We start from the raw sequence: 16,434 nt of genomic DNA, 5'->3' as shown, positions 1-16,434 counted from the left end.
CTGCACAGAGGGCAGGCGGGGCAGCATCCTGGCTGCCCCCAGCTTCAGGCCCTTAGCACCCCAACACCAGCCCCATACCCTCTCCCCCGAACCCAGCACCCCCAGCCACTGCACCATGAATCGCCAAACACCAGACCCCAGCCAGCGTACTTTAAAATTAATTTTATTTGCTGTGTTTTCATTTGAAATCTTAAAAAAGGTTCACTGTACATTGTCTTCAAGAGTCTTGCACCTCTGGTAAGTGCACTGGTTCAGTTTCACAGTAATCTCTGCAGCTGAGGACGGTTCTTATTGCTGGAAGGCATGAGTGTCCACCCTGCGCCGGGCGGGGGTGGGGGTGGGGGGTAGGGCAGCAGCAGGACCGGGGCTCCGGGCAGGAAGCCCCGGGCTCCCAGAGGAAGGAGGCCAAGCGATCGGCCCAAGCTGGCATCCCAGCCCAACCTGCAGCTTCCCTGGGGTCTCCCTCATCCCACCTTTAGCGAGGCAGCGGATGGAGAAAAGAGGGCTGAGGTGAAGGGAGCTAGAGGGAGGCAGGTCATGCAGGGGAGGATTCTTCACTTTGAAGTGTTTATTCACCACCAAGAAATTCGGTCTGGAACTGGGTGTGGTGGAGCACCCCTGTGATCCCAGCACTCAGGAGGCTGAGGCAGGAGGATCACTGTGAGTTCAAGGCCAGCCTGGGCTACATAGCAAGTAGTAGATGAAAAAGAAACGTGGGTTTGAGGACCTGGCCCCACTTTTAGGAAGACCCCTCAGTGGTGACCCAGCCCAGGATGAAAACCTCGCTTCCTGACACCTCCCCAGTGCCCATCTCCTCATTAATGCAAGAAAAGACCTGAGTGTAGAGGGGGCCCCTCTGCCGGGGGGCCAAGTGCAGGGGTGCAGGGCCCCCCACTCCCACCTGCAAGGCCACGGCCCCTCCAGGCTCAGGGCATGGGCTCCCAGGTACCCACGGCCACCGTGGCTCGGCCCAGAGCCCTTGGGGGTACCTGCGCTGGCCAGGCCGAAGCACTCAGGACCCCAGGACCCTGTGTCAGGAACAGCAAGGGTCAGGTGCCCCACTCTCCTTGTCGTGGAGACCCTATAAGTGGCTCATCTGCAGCGGAAACGGATTATTTTCTGGCCTGACAGTTTCTGTGCTTGGTCGTTAGTCTAGTGTGGCCCTGACGTGGCCAGGGCCGTGGCAAGCCTGAAGGAGTGTGGCTTCAGCGAGTGTCCCCGAAGTTCCGGGGAGCTGGCACTAAGGAACCCTGGCTTTGCTCAGACCGAGTCCTAGGGTCCCAGAGGGTAGACCCCGGGACTGGCCACCCACGGGCCAGGCTGGCCCAGCACCCCCAGGGCTCAGTGCTGCTCCACCCTCCCGGCCTCCCGCCACTTTTCCTGCCTGAGGGGAGGCAACAGGGCCCATAACTCGCTCTCCCGGCAGGTGCCAGGTGGCCTCCCCCACCCCGCCCAGGCTCGGGGCCTGTGTGCAGCCTCCCCCAGACAGCCTGGGGGTGGCCTCCCCTGAGAACGAGCCAGGCGCCCCGTCTTGGCTCCCTGCAGTGCCCTAGAGGTGGCGGCCGGGGCGAGGGGCCCACCAGATTCAAGTCTTCAGATATAGCGCAACAAGGGACATGGATCTCTTCCTGAACCAGAGGCCAGGCTGGGGCTGTCTTGGCAGTGGGGTCGGGTGGCCCCAGGCCTCTGGGACTGGTGCGGACGGAAAGGGACAAGCCCACCTAGGAGGACGGTGGACGGGCTGGGGTGGGGCCTGGGGACAGAGGGGTGAGACTGACCATCCCAGGACCCTCCCCACTCCTCCTCTAGCCAGCAGGCCAGTTAAGGCTGCGGAAAGACAGAAGCCACCCAAGATGCGTCCTGTCCCCAGCTCCTGGCCCCTCAGCAGGTGGGGGGACGCTCCGAGGCAAAATCTGCCTGTGGTTTTCTCTGCCAACACAAAAGAGCAAACGGCTGGTTTTAGGGTTAATCTCCCTCTGCCCCCTCTCCCAGACACCAGCAGAGGGGCTATGACCGCGCATCCGCCAGCCCTCCCTCCACCTCTGGGGAAGATGGAGAGGTTGGCGGGAACAGGATCCTGTGATCTTTCTCTTTTCTTTAAATTCAGCTTAAGGCAAAAGTTTGGCAAAGCAAGTCTACATAAGGCCGCGTGGCAGAGGACAAGGCGGGTGGGAGGGGACAGCCACCAACACATCAACGGCACAGAGCCGTGGCATCCCTGCCGTCAGCCCGGCCCTCAGCCCCACACCCAGAGGAACTGAAAAGAACGACCAGTGTTTCCGGGAGCCACCTGCACGTGAAAGACAGGCGGTGGGGAGGGGAGGCACAGGGGAGTGCTCGGGGCGCCTTGGGTCTGGCCCGTCCCCCAGAGGAAGCAGTTGCCAAGAGTGGGTGGCATTGGGGGAGCACAGTGAGGCCGCCCGCTGGAGAAGAAGGTAGAATGGTTGTATTCTGCTGAATGACCCAAGAGTGCGTTTGGTTCTGTTCTGAGCCGAGTTGTTATTCTGAGGCTAACCTGGCACCGGCCCGGGGCCCAGGTGTCATCGGTGCTTGGGTGGGATGACCACCAGCGGAGGCCCGTACTTGGGCCGCCACATGAGGACCTGCGCATCGTTGGCGTTGGGCTTGACCAGGGCGCTGGGCGGGATGGGCTCGTTCTTGCTCAGGATCTTGGGCTGGTCCTGTGCAATCGGCTCCCGCAGCCGGGCCCGCTGGCCCAGGGGCCGAGTGGGGCTCACGTCAATGCTGAGCTGCATGCGCCAGTGCAGCGTCTGCAGGATGATCATGTCATTGGTGGACGTGTTGGTGGCCACCAGCCACGTGGTGAAGCTCTGGTCCCGGTAGATGTTGGTCAGCTTGGCCACGTTGCTCTCACTCACGGGCACGGCCCACGTGACACTGGGGTAGAAGTTGTCGTTCATGCTGATGATGAACTTGGAGTCCCTCTTGGTGGGGCCCACGATGGTGCAGGTCTCCGTGGTGTTGCCGTACCAGGGGTAGTTCACCCCATCCGAGTCGCTGATGGCCTCGATCTTGCCCTCCTGCAGGTCGGGGAGCTCCCAGCTGGACCTGCAGACACGTAAGGCCATGTCACCGACTCACTCACTCAGCGGGGCCTCCCTGCACCCCCGAGGCGAGCCAGGGAGGACAGGACGGACACAGGGGACCCGGGCCCTTTTGTCCTCAGGGCTCAGCACTGCACAGCAGGGGACAGACAGGGAGATGACATCGGAAGCAGACACCAGACTGGGGAATCCTGGCACTAGCCCAAATGACACCCGGCCAGCACTTGCTCCCTCAGTCCTGAGACCATGGGAGGCCAGGACAGGATCCCACTGGGATTTGGGGAAACCCTGCCGTCTGCCCTCATGCAGGATTGTCACTGGAGGGAGCTGCTGGCGGTCACCAGGGATGACAAAGCCTGACACAAGCCAGGCCCCAGGCTGAATGTAGCTGGTTGCCGTGTGACCTCAGGCCAATGCCCACCCCCCTGGGCTTCGTTCCCTCATCTGGGAAAAGGGGGTGACTCCAGCCTTTCCTCCCCAGCCAGGGCCCGGGGCCCTCACCTCTACCGCAAGGGGGTTTGGACTCCCTGGCCTCACTCAGGCCACAGCGGGCACCAGGGAGGCTCCCCAGGTCCGAAGAGGATGCAGCGGGACCCCCCGCTGACCCTCTTGTGGAGCAAGAACCGCCCTGGCCTCAGAGCCGCCCTCCTTCCAGGACACTGGGGTCAGGTGTGGTTACAGTGACGACCCTCAGAAGGAAGAGGACCAGCCAGCCTGGCCTGGGTGACACGGGACAGAGACCCCTCTCCAACATGGCTGTGGGCTCAGCCTCTGTGGGGCCACCCCAGGCTGCAAGAGGGGCAGCATTACAGACTCCGGGACCCTCACAGCCACTCGACCCCAGCCCGCAGGAAAAGAAAGAATGCAAATGAGGGTGCAGGAGACCCCCTCCCCAGGAGCTTTAGTACAGCCTCACTCCTGCTTCCTGTTTCTGCCTGGGCCCGGTGGTAAAATCCAAGCTCAGGGCACTGTGCCTGCACACCAACCTCACCAGGGCACTCTCCCGGAAGAGCTGCTTTTATCTACTCCTGTTCACTGTGTGACTCCATGGAGCCAAAGGAGAAGGCAACCCAAGTGTCCATGACAGACAGATGTGATCCCAGCACCTGGGAGGCTGAGGCAGGAGGATCACTGTGAGTTCAAGGCCAGCCTGGACTACTGAGCTAGACCCTGTCTCAAACAAACAAGCAACAAAAAAGACAATGCAGGTCCACCCACACAATGGAATATCCTTGAGCCTTAAAAGGGACGGAAACTCTGACACCCAATACCACACTGCGCCCTGTGCCCGTGACACTGTGTCCATCACGAAGAGACAAATAGTGTAGGATTCCACTCATTACGTGGGGCGCCTGGCGCAGTTGGGTTTACAGAAACCCGAGGAGACCAGGGGCCACAGGGCCGGCGGAGGAGGAAGGGAGGCACTTTCCCGGGACACACCTGGAGGCAGTGGTGATGCTGGCTGCACCGTGGTGACCACACGCAGTGACCCTGACCTATGTGCGTTAGAAGTCAGCCACGTGTGCCCACGGAACGGCCTCGGAGGAAGAAGGGTTAGAGCATGGTATTGCCCATCTTCTGTTCCCTCATTAGGGGACATCTGCCTACATGTCACCTGTCCAGCGAGTGCATCCGCTCCAAGGGAGCCCAACAGCGCTCAGCCTCAGATTTGCAAAGCGCCCCCAAGTCCCTGCAGCCGAGGCTGCACAGGTTAGCCTCTGCCCCTCCGCCAGTGCCGTGGCTGTCCTGGAGGGAGGACAGGGCAAGAGGCCCCGCCCAAATCTCCCAGGGGCACGGGCTCTTGGGCCCCACTGCTGTCCCCTCCTGACCCTGACTTTTGCTTGGGAAAGTACTTTTGGTTTTGTGATCTTTGCAGTACTGAGGGCAGAAGCAGGACCTTGTGCTCGCTGAGCAAGTGCTCTACCCCTGAGCTCCACCCCTAGCCCAGAAAACCTGGTTCAAAAAGCAGAAAGCAGCAGGCGAGGTGGGCACGCCCACAATCCCAGCACTCGGGAGGCTGAGGCTGGAGTATCTCCATAAATTCGAGGCCAGCCTGGGCTACATAGTGAGACCCTGTCTCAAAACAAACAAAAAAGGCTGAAAGCAAACTGGCAAAGGCCCCTCTCACTTCCAAAGAACGGAAGTCACTCTCTGACCCAGGCCCCAGGAGAGCAGGTCCTGGCTCAGCCACAGCCAGCGCCATCCCCGAGAGCTGCATTCACACTCATCACCTGCGGCACACGCAGGAACTTCCGGACACCAGCGTCAGGCCAGAGGGGACCCCTAGAACCGGCGGACCTGCCAGCCCGCGTGTGACCTCATTTTCTTTTCCAGGTCACCCATGCAGTGATAACGGCTACATGGTGTCTGTCCCCTGACCATGAGCTCCAGCTGGGGTGAACTCAGACCCCGCCCTGCAAGTGCTGAGCCTACCCCACAATGCACCGGGGGACAGAAAAGGTCCCAGCCCAGATGCCACCAGGCCTGCCACCGACTGGTGCCAGCTGAGCTCCTGGCACCCTGTGGGCTCCAGGCGCCCCACAGCAGGTTCGTCTGCTGCAGCCGCACACTGTGAATTGAGTCCAACTCACAGACCACATCCTGCTCCCTCGGCCACCTCTCTTCCAGACCCCAAGTGGGCACTGCTCACTGTGCCTCTCCCGTCACCCTCTCCCCGCTTCTGACTAAAATCAGGATTGAGTACAGGGGCTCTATGTTCTCAGCCCTTTTTTACTCTTTTGAGACAGGGTCTCACTAAATTGCCCAGGCCTGGACTCGATATCCTCCTGCCTCAGCCTCCTGAGTTGCTGGGATGACAGGTATATGCCAGTGACGGCTCTGCTGATGTATAATGCAAGAGAGGCAGCAGAACCTGCAGACACCAGACAGACAAGAGCCTGAGACTCGTTCAAGCTTCCAGAATCTCAGCACGCAACACAGCCATGGGCCCCTCTCCAGATCCTTCTGGGGCAGGACTGGGGCCACTGCGAGTCGCCCACATGCAAGGGCCCAGGCAGGGGTGGGTAAGGCCAGCTGTCACAGTCCTGTCTGTGTCCCGCGGGGTGTGGGAACCCTGTGGGGTGTGTGCCGGAAAGCAGGCAAGCCCCAGTGAGAACTGGACCTCACCCCACTGTCGGGCCCCTGGGATCACAGCAGAAATGGCCGCCACTCCCAATCCCGGCCACAGTCCCCAGTGGCATTCAATCAACAAACCTTTGCATGGCACCCGCTGGCCCTGGAGCTACCCTAGTTGGCAGTGTTGGGGGGCTGCACCCTGGGGCACCTGGTACCACCTGACCCCCTTTTTCTCCTTTACCTCCACCCTGGTCGGGACCCCTCACCCTCCCTGTCCTCCCAGAAGCCTCCATGATCTAAAAACAAATCAGATCCCACAGCCCCAACCCTGCTAACCCTGCCGTGACTCCCCACTGCCTAAAACCCAGGCAGAGGCCCAGCCCAGACCGGGTCCACAACCCCACCCCACCCTCAGTTCCCCCAGGCCCGGCCTCTCCCATCTCAGCGTCCTCCTCCTCCTGCCCGGTTAGGAGGACTCGCACTCAGCTCCGGGGCCACCGCCCCAGGGATGCCAGCCAGACCCCTCCCCGGGCCAGGTAGACCCACTGGGGCTCTGCACACAGGACCCTCTCCCGCTGTCCTGGTGTGGGCACAGGACGGCTGAGTGACAAAGCAATCGTTTGTGGGTGGTCTCTTCCCCAACAGACCCAGGCTGAGAGGGGCTGGGCCACGCCAGCCTGGCCGGCCCCACACACACTTGTGGCCCGGCTGAACGACACGCCGGGTCTCCCTCGCCTTGGAGCCTCATGAGGGTGCCCTGCAGCATGGGTGGAGGGGCTGTCTCTGCAGCACTGCAGTGCCAGCTGGCACCATCCACACCCCGTGGTGCAGCCTGTGGTCACAGAGCAGGCATAAGGAAGCCAGAGGCCACGTTCAAGGTCACAGCCCTGGAAAGCAACCGGGTCACAGCTTACAGCCAGAGCTCAGCTGCTGCCCACCCAGCCTGCACAGACGCACAGCAACACACACACATACATATGTACACGCACACATGAATGTACACACTCACGCGCCTGCCCATGTTCATGTGAACAAGGGTCTGAAGGTCCTCCCTGGAAGCTGGGCAAGGGGGAGGCTACTCCTGGGGTGGGCAGGTCCCCTGGGGGAGGCCTCAGCTCATGGCTTCAGGCCCCACCAGGCAGGAGCCAGCCCGGGTGATAGCCCTTAGAGGTCAGGGGTCACCTGGCACAACCACGACCTAGGACCAGGCCAGCAAGAGCACCCCGGCTTCCTCAGGAGCAGTGACCCGACCCAAACAGCGACCGAAGTCTGGGCTCTGGGCTCCTCCCACCTCAGGGCCTGGGCTTTGTCGGAGGCCTGCAGGACTCCCCCCGGCCCCATGGGCCCGTCTCCCTCCCACTAAGTCTCGGGGTCCCCAGGGCTCTCTCTGACTACCGGGGCCCATCCCGGATGGTAGGGCCGGGAGACAGGTGTCCGATCTGTCGCCGTTCACAGAGCATTGTGTCTTTCCCCATTAACTTTTTACCTGAAAACAAATCTTTTTTTTTTTCAAAGTACAACTAAATTTAGTCTCTCCTGAGAAACACCTCTGAGATGACAGGTTGGAGACGCAGGAGATATAGAAGTAGATCTAGCATGTTTTCTAATATGCACTAAATATGTCGCTTTAAGATAAAATTTCATTTTAACCTGGTTTTGGGGTTTTTTTTTCATTGCTAGGAACAGAACGCTGGGTCTCACATGTGCTAGGCAAGTGCTCCCCACTGAGACACACCCCAGCCCTGAACCCTAAACGATTTCACCCAAACATCCGACCCCCCGACACACACACACACACACACACACACATGCACACGCAATGGCACCCGTGTGGCACTTCAAGCAGTAGTTTGGTTTTTTCTTTTTTTTGATACCAAGGATCGAACTCGGGACCTTACACTTTCGAGGCAGGTGGCACCACTGAGTTAAATCCCTGGCCCAAGGATCAGTTTCAAAAAGAGAGGCCTGAGGGTCAGGTTCACAGGCCAGGTGGGAATTTAGGGATTATCTCACTTCATACCCAATTAGAGATTTTTGTAATTTGGTAAAATTTACACCTTTACAGAAACTGAGGCCCATGAGCCCACTTCCACACTGATCTAGGACCCTGGGTCCCAATTCCCACCCACCAAGCTGCCCACTGGGCTGTGGCCCCACCCAGCACCCATTTGGCAGCCCCAGGGAGGCGTTCTCCTTCCGGGGCAGAGGGCACCACTTCCTGCCCACCTGCCCCTCCTAACAAAGGCCCCGGCCCTGGGCCCACCCCGAGGAAGAGAGCCCCATAGCGCCTGTTTCATTTCAGTTCTTGGTTATAAAACATGTACTTTTGTTTTCAAGCAAGCCACAGAGAAGTGTGTGAAGTGAAACTCGGAAGCCATCTCTCCCGGGTCCCTCTTCCCCTCTGAAGTTCAGTTCCTCACACAACCTGCCACTCAGCGGCCATGCTCCCAGTCGAGCATTTTCTCTGGACTCCCATCCCACACATCATCTTCTTCTAACTTTCTTTTCTTCTTGCTGAGGATAGAACCCTGGACTCACACAGGCCAGGAAGCCGCTCTACCACTGAGATGCACCTCCAGCCCATTTACAACCTTTTTTGTTGTTGTTAAAAGCAACACTGTAGTGTCACTACCTTCCATCTATAGGTCCATCTGTGAACACTTGAGCTAAGGTATTATGAACAGCACTGGATTTAAGACCCTCATGTGCTTCTTTCTTTCCTTTCTTGCTCTTTCTTTCTTTTGATGGGGTCTCACTATGCAGTTCAAGCTGCCCTTGAACTTTGTAGTCCAGGCTGGTCTGGATTTCACAGCAATTCTCCTGCCTCAGCTTCCCAAGTGCTAGAATGACAGGCATGCGCCCCCATGCCTGGCTACATCCATCATTACTTCAGCTCCTCTGTTTGCCCACTTGATAATTCCCTTGTTCACTAGGTTACCATGTGGACGCCTCGTTAGGCCAGGCCTGGGCAGTACACAGGACTTGTACACAGACTCTGAATTCTTCTGCACATGGAAGAATGTCAGCCTGGAAGTGCTGAGGGCCTGGGCTGTGTGTCACACACCAGGGCACATTGATCGTGTCCATTTCCCCAGGCCTGACCCACTGTGGCTGCTGGGCGCCCTCCTGCATGGCCTGTAGGACAGCCAGCCTTCGTCCAGGTGGACAATGATGGCTGGAGATCGCTGGGTCGGGTGGGTCCAGGGCAGCTTCTCTGGGGCTGGGCCACCCCACACGGCTTCCTCCCGCCCAGAGCCTTGAATCAGGTCTTCCCTCTCCCACCCAGCCCTGGCCTCTGCCTGGCCACAGAGCGGGAGGCTGCCTTCCGGTTGAAGAGAGGAAGCTCCGTCCTCAATTGTTCTGCGTGGAGCCCCGAGCACAGACTCCGACTCCAGGAAGAGGCCACAGGGCCAGCAGGGACCACCCCCAGGGCCTGTCCCCATCCTAAGGGGGTCCCCGGGGATGCGGCGTGGAAGGGGAGCCAGAGGCAGCTGCACCTGGCCCAGGCTGGCCTCGCTCCTCCAAGCCACAAAGACCCTGGCAAGGCCCCATTGCCTGAGGTTCTGCTGCTACAGAACGAGACCAAACACCAGGGGGAGAAGGCAGCAACCCTGACAGCACAACCATGTTCATGTCTCGTGCTGCCAGGAGCTGCAGAGTAATAATCACTAGGATTCAGGATTCACAACTATGGTCCTGAGGGCGACTGCACATGCAGCACACAGTAAGCACCCAGCACTGAGCTAAGCAAGCACCCTCACATGTCAACGCACTAAGCCCTCAAGCCTTCCTAGGGGAGATGCTGGCCTTCCCATTTCATAGACAGGAACTTTGAGGCTCTGAAAGGTTAAGGGACTGGCTTAGGGGTCTGGGTCGGGATCCATCCACGGCTGTGCCCAGGCACAAGGAGGCGGCATTATCAAGCCAGAGAGACCCTTTCTTTTGTTTTTTGGGACAGGGTCTTGCTATGTAGTTCGGGCTGGCCTTGAACTCAATAGGTAGCCCAGGCTGGCCTCAAACTTGCAGAGATCCTCCTGCCTCAGCCTCCTGCGTGCTGGGATTACAGGACTATGCCACCACGCCCAGCAAACCAGAAAGGCCCTTTCTATTTGAGGTGGCTCCCTCACTCCCAGCCCTGCCCACTGGCAGAACACGGAAGCCGGCCTCTACTGGCTGAGGCTGTGTCTGTGGGCCAGCTCCCCGGGGGCTCCGGCACAGAGCAAACTAGGGACAACTCCAGGTGTCTCCCCCACACAGGTGAGAAGCTGTGACTTGTCACTTAGAAGGCTCTGTGCCAGCTGACAGGTGGCAGCTGAGGAATCGCGGGGGACGGCTATGGAGGTAGGTGTCTCCAACAGTTTGCAGGGGGCTGGCTTTGAGAGCAGCGTGGGCTGCCCAGATCCACACCAAGCCCTCCTGAGCAGGCACAGAGATGCTGCCTTCCACTCTGGCCTGTCCGAGGCCGGGCCTTCACGGCGTGGTAGTTTTTGCCTTTGATTCCATTTCGAATATTTCAAACCCAGAATGTCACTGTGAAAAAGTTCACCTTCCGGCTTAGAGATTAATTTCAAGCAGGTATAACATTTGGGGGTATTATGGATTTCGGCTAAGTATTTGGAATTAATATTTTGGATCCAAGCCCATTTGTAGAGAACAGGAGCTCTAATCTAGCCTTGGCCACCTGGCTGTCCCCTGCCCAGGCCTCTGGAGCCCAGTGCCCGGGTTTCGCGTGAATGATTCAAACTGGGTTGAGGCTAGAGGTTCTCAACCCGGGTGATTTTTTCATTCCTCCCAGGTGACATCTGTGGTTGGCACAACTTTGGGGACACCCACCGGGTAGAGGCCAGGAGTGTGGTCAGTGTCCCCAGCCGCCCCTGCCAGTCCCCGGCACAAAGATGCAGCCTCCAGGCCCTTGGCTGGCAGAGGCTCCTGGTCTCCCCCACCACCCGGGCTCTCACGCTCTGCTCGGGGCTTAGACACTCGCAGGCAGCAGTTATCAGAGGAAGTCTGAGGTAGAGCAGCCAGAAGGTTCTTTCCAGTCCCATCTAAATGCTGCTATTCGAGTTCAGGGAGAAGCTAGCCTCAGGTTGTGTCCCCACAGGGCACAGGGTAGACACCAGCCTGGAGGAATCCGGCTGTGGGGACCATGCTATCCATGAGTAATCTGCGTACTGTGCCTTTCCCCGCAAGGAACCTGGCCCTGGCCCCTGGCTGATCCCCACGCACTCCAACAGCCCCATATGCCTGTGTGTGCCCCGAGCTGTCCCTGCCAGCCTGCAGGGAGCCTCGAGCTCAACCCACTCCCTGCAGCTGGTCCTTCCCAGCCTGGAACATGGATGAAGGACAAGGGAACCTCCAGGGGCTGATGGAAAGCAGGGAGAGAACTCAGCCTTCAGCCTCTCAAACCACCTCTGACTGACTGGCTCTTGTTTTAGAGGGCTAACGGTTGGGGCGTGGGCCCGGAAAGAGGAGGGCCCGGGCAGGGGTCATCACAGGAGCAGCTGACACCTGTCGTCCTTCTGTGGTTTCAACCCTGACCCTCGGAGCTACAAAGTGCATCGCTCAGCACTGTCCACTGGAAGCCCAGTGACGATCGCGGCCATGTCAGGGCCAGCGGCCACCTGTACAAGGTAAGGAGGCCCGGGTGGCCACAGGCGAAGGTCTTCGGAGTAATCCTCACAGCGAGCCACACAGAAGGCACTAGGACGAGCTCCAGCTTAAGGGTCGGGAGGCTGAGGCTTGGGTGGCTGAAAGGCTCCAGGAAGTGGCAGAGCCCGGCCTGCTCAGGCCTGCTTGGCCACTGCAGAGTCTAAGATCTCATTTAATAAGGAATGAGGACCTGATGCAGTAAGGCCCAGGTTAAACCCAGGTCCCCGACTCTCAGGCCACTGCGCAGAAATCAGGGAAGAGACCAGGCTCAGCCTGGGGGCCCCCAGGAATACCTCTGTTTCTCGACAACAGTCCCGGATGCCTTTCAAAGCCGGGGGAGGCTTCGGGGCAAAAGATGTCTCAGGAAAGGTCCTCTCAAAACAGCCAAGAGTCATGTTTCCCTCCGTGGGGTGGAAACTCAGCCCCCCTACCCCCAGCTGCGGGACAGGGGCTGGAGGGGAGCCCCTGGGTGTCTCAGGGGCAACTGCAGTATGCTGTGTCCCTTAGGACTTAGTCACTAAATGGCGAAGCCACATGCTCTGCCCAGCCACTCTCCCGCTTCCAGGTGCCCCAGGGTTTCCCTAACCAGTGATGAGTTCCAACTCTCCGGCAGCCTCTCGGGCAGCAAGGCCAGGAAATGATGTGGCACAGAGTGGACACAGGGAGAGGGTATGGGACACTGTCCATGGCCACTCACGGGGGTCAAATCGGAGGCCACCTGGCTCTTAGAGGCCTGAGAAGGCTCACCTTTCACTGCACTGGGTCCAGGGCAGTGGCCCAAGTCAGCTAACTGTCCCAGTGGGCTGCTCGGGGTCAGGGACCATGCCAAAGCAAGACCCAGGGTCCCAGGGTCCCCACTTCATCACCCAGGACTTCTCAGAGACCAAGCTGCATGGAAGCGGCCAAGGAGCTCCTCCTAGCCGTTCCCAGCCAGGCCCTACGACACCAACACTGGACACTAATATTTGTCACCTGCATAAAGCAGCCTTCTGCGGGGGAGACACAGCCCTACAATGCCAAGCGGTGCAGTTTCCCAAAACTAACACGAGGGAGGCCTTTTGCCCACTGAGTGGCAAACACTCCCCTGGGGCAGGAGAGGCAAGTTCCCTCAAGCACCCAGCCTGGGAAGAGTTGAGGCCAGCGGAAGGCCCTACATATCTGGCACGTGGGCCCCTGCAGGGCAAGCCAGGGGGCAGAGCAGTGGCCTCTCTGGTGTCCTTGATGGCCCTGATATTTCCCGGGGGGGGGGGTGCCATACTTGCTTCTCTAAAGACACAGGGAGGAATGGTTCTCTACTTTTCAGGGATCTTGCAAGAGTGGACACAGGGACCCAGGGGTTGGGACAATGGCCAGGGAAGTCTTAGGGCTGTGCTCCAGGGGTGAACAAGTAAACCCTCAGGGAGTCACCTAGCCAAGTAGGGTGCAGAGAGAGGCCACCTCCACTGCTGCCTGAAGCCCCCTGTAACCTCCACCCTCCCTCTCCACTGCGGGTCCCCGCTCTCCCCAAAGCTGGGCCCTCGGGTACTCACATGCCCTGCTCGCCATACTGGTTGTAGAACTCCATGTGGCTGCATGCCTGGATCCAGCCCACGATCCATGTCTCCCTCTTGGGGATGGGCGGCATGACCACCTGGGCCGAGGCCCGGAAGTGGGGCGTGCGATATCGGAGCACCACGCTGGAGGACTCATCGATGCTGGTGGGGACCGGGTCGATGGAGGCCTTCACGTCGATGACCGTGATCCCTTCTCGGAAGACTCTGGCTTTGCCCCCAATGCTCTGGATGCAGCCCATGGTACACAGCACCGCCCGGATCTCCAGGGAAGGCCAGCAGTCCCAGCAGAAACCGGGCATTGAAAGGGCAGAGGCCGAGCGACGCAGACCCAGTGTGGAGGCGCGGCGATCCAATCTCACAGCTCAGGGCCGATATCCATAGGGTAGAGAACAGCGCAGGGAGGCCGGGCGCTGTCTGGCACAACCGCGGGCCTGTTTATAAATAGGGATTTCGCGGCATCTCAAGAGCCCTGGGCTCCCTCTCTCTCTTCTCTTAGCAGTGGACAAAAATCTCCGATGTTCCTTGGGTTAAAAAAAGAAAAGTTTGGAGTTTAATGGACCAGCACGCTGTTCTGACATCCAGCCCTTGTGCGTCTCAGTCTTGGGACAGCTGCTTCGGTCGCTCGCTGAAAGCTTCGGGAAAGCCGCGAGGCGTCCAGATACGGAAACGAGGCGGGCTCAGTCCCCAGGGCTGTCGCGCTGCCACCCTCGCCGCAGGAGCCCGGCTTCCTCCCTCGGCCTTCCGCACGCACTGCCCGGCACCCGCGCCCGCCCGGTGGCGCCCAATCGGCGGGAGCGCAGTTTCCGTCCGCGCAGCCGAGGTCCCACTCGCGGGCACGGGCTGGACGGCCCCACGCGGGCGCGCCGCCTGACTTCGCCGCGGTCGCTGTCGCCCCCCGCCGCCGCCGTGCGGGGCTCTGGAGCCGTGCGCGAGGAGAACCTGCGGGGAGGCGGAAGGGACAGCGCAGCGCGTCAAAGTTGAGCCCAACTTTGCAGCGGAGGTGCTCGGGGGCGACGGCGCGTGTGCGCGGGCTGGGAGGTCTCCCCAGAGACGGTGTCCCCACCCCCAGCGCCCCCGGCTCCGTCAGCGGCGGCCGCTCCACGGCGCGCACCAGCGAATAATCGCGGCCGGTGACATCGCCGCTGACCCTCTGGCCCGGGCGCGGCGGGGACTCCAGGTGCACTGCAGGGACTGCGCGACCTGCACCCCTGCTGGGTTACCCCCGCCCCCTGGGGGCGCACTCTACTCCCCGGGGGCCGACCGATCGGCACGCGCCCCTGCGCGTGTCCGGTCGCCCAGCCCCGGGACGGCGTAGCGCCCCGCGCCGCGGTCCCTTCGCTAGCCCCCAGAGGAACGGGGCCCCGCGCGTCCCACGCGCTCGGCGGCCAGGAACTTTGCGAGCGCGCCCCGACCCGGGCGCCGCCACTCACCTGCCCCGCGGCCGCTCCGCGCTCCCGGCCGCGCCCTCCGGACGCCCGACCCTCCCCGGACAATGTCCCTGCGCTCTGTCTCTACTGGGGGCAGCCGGCTCGGGGTGCTGGGAGCGGCCAGGGCGGAGGCTGAGGCTCGGGGCTGTCTCGCCCCGAACCCGCGTGCCTCCTTTATTTTATGACCATGGTGAGCGCGCTGTCGCCGCTCAGCCCCGCGCCGCGCCGCAGATGCCCTGCGCGTCCCGCGCCGCCCCGCTCTGCTGCGGCATCGGAAAGGCAACCGGGTCAAACTTTGCCGAAACTCGGCCCCTCGCGCCGGCCCGGCCCCCGCGCCCGCCCGCAGCTGCCGGCCCGAGCGCAGCCGGCCACGCAGGATCGCGCTCCCCGCGGGGAGGGATGCAGGTCCGCAGGCGGCGGCGGCGGGCCGGCGAGCACCGCCTCCTCCTCCCGCCCGCGGTCGCTCCTGCACCCCCCCCCGCCCTCCCCCCAGATCCCCCTCCTCCCTCCCTCTCTGCAGCTGCAGGGGGAGCCGAGCTCCGTGCAAAAACGACATTTCCTTTTCGAGCAGCCCCGGGGATTCTGGGTAGTGTAGTTCCGCTCTGTATCGGGTCCAGGGGGGCCGCTCCCTATGCCCTTTGACCTCTCGGGCCAGGGACTTTTCTGGGCTCCGGCCTCTGGAAGAAGGGCTCCCCTGCCCCAGGGGATCCTGGCTGCGGGGGGTTTCTGGGAGACTCCAGGGCTGGGAAGGTTGGGGTGATGGGGATAGAAGTATGGGGGGACTTGGTTAGGGGTACCCGTGGGAGACTCCAGTGAGAGTCATCCCTTCATAGCCCTCAGCCCAGGCAGGGAAGCCTGCTGTGATGTCATTTCGCAGAGGAGGAATCCAGAGCTGGGCCACGGGACCTGCCCAGAGCACCACCCTAGCAGGTGTCTGTGGAGGGAGGACCCGGGGTCTGAGTGCAGAATCAAAGGGGTTGGGGAGGGCCGTGGAACTTCCTAAACAGCCTCCTGCCAGCAGTGCCCTCCAGCCCAAGGGATTTGTAACATCAAGAGCCACATCAAACCCGTGCCCGCCCCACCTCCGCCATGATGCTCACTTCCACAGGTGCCCACTTGGCACAGGCCTGGAGGGGTGAGGGTTCCGGCCACTGTGGGGTCTCTCCCAAGGGGACGACCAGCCAGCTGGGCAACACCAGCTCAGCCACAGCGCAGGAAGCATCCAGCCACACTGTCGGCCCATGTCCCCTCTGAGGTCATCCTTTTGCCATTCTGGTAGTAGCTTATTCCTAGTCCTCGGACGCAGCCCAAGATTGTCAGGGTGGCAAAGCCAGTGGTATGGGGTGGCCCCTTGGACTGTTCACCATCACGTGGTAGAACCCAGACAGCACCTGGGTCCCCGTAAACCTCCGTTACTGGGATGGGGTCTTCCCTGGCCTCTTCGCCCACAGTGACCTCTCCCTGACTTGAACTCATGGCCCCCACAAAACATCCTGCCCTTCTGGGGCTCCCTGCAGCCATCAGATCATAATTACATGTAAGGAAGATATCGGCTTCCTGGGTGTGTATCTCATTTCCTGTCCCCCATCACCCCAAGGGAGTAGGATCCCCCCACACCAGGTTAGCCCTCAAGGGTGAGCCTGCCACTCAAGTTCAAGGGTGCCC

At 60.8% G+C, this 16,434-nt stretch overlaps 1 protein-coding gene across 1 annotated transcript; it reads right to left on the bottom strand.

The window, feature by feature from the left end:
* Nucleotides 1-2,344: 2,344 nt before the first annotated feature.
* Fam78a (family with sequence similarity 78 member A) lies at nucleotides 2,345-15,214 on the bottom strand. The gene is made up of 3 exons (XM_087183040.1): nucleotides 14,773-15,214; nucleotides 13,319-14,281; nucleotides 2,345-3,069 (listed from the first exon to the last, which is right to left on the bottom strand). The coding sequence occupies exons 2-3, from the start codon at nucleotides 13,639-13,641 to the stop codon at nucleotides 2,541-2,543; spliced, it is 852 nt and encodes a 283-aa protein (XP_087039166.1). The 5' UTR covers nucleotides 13,642-14,281; nucleotides 14,773-15,214; the 3' UTR covers nucleotides 2,345-2,540.
* Nucleotides 15,215-16,434: the final 1,220 nt, after the last annotated feature.

The sequence above is a fragment of the Heterocephalus glaber genome, unplaced genomic scaffold (genome assembly GCF_053883595.1).
Source record: "Heterocephalus glaber isolate CG9 unplaced genomic scaffold, H.glaber_assembly_v1.0 deba00001479, whole genome shotgun sequence".
NCBI classification, from domain to species: Eukaryota; Metazoa; Chordata; class Mammalia; order Rodentia; family Bathyergidae; genus Heterocephalus; species Heterocephalus glaber.
The sequence above is the reverse complement of the archived record's forward strand: the minus strand, read 5'-3'. Positions and strand labels throughout refer to the sequence as shown.

Excerpts from the sequence above, each read along its gene's own strand:
- Fam78a (XM_087183040.1), bottom strand. The coding sequence starts at position 13,641 with ATGCCCGGTTTCTGCTGGGACTGCTGGCCTTCCCTGGAGATCCGGGCG. Across the intron at positions 3,070-13,318 it reads CAGTATGGCGAGCAGGGCAT|GTCCAGCTGGGAGCTCCCCG; the intron begins GTGAGTACCCGA and ends ACGTGTCTGCAG.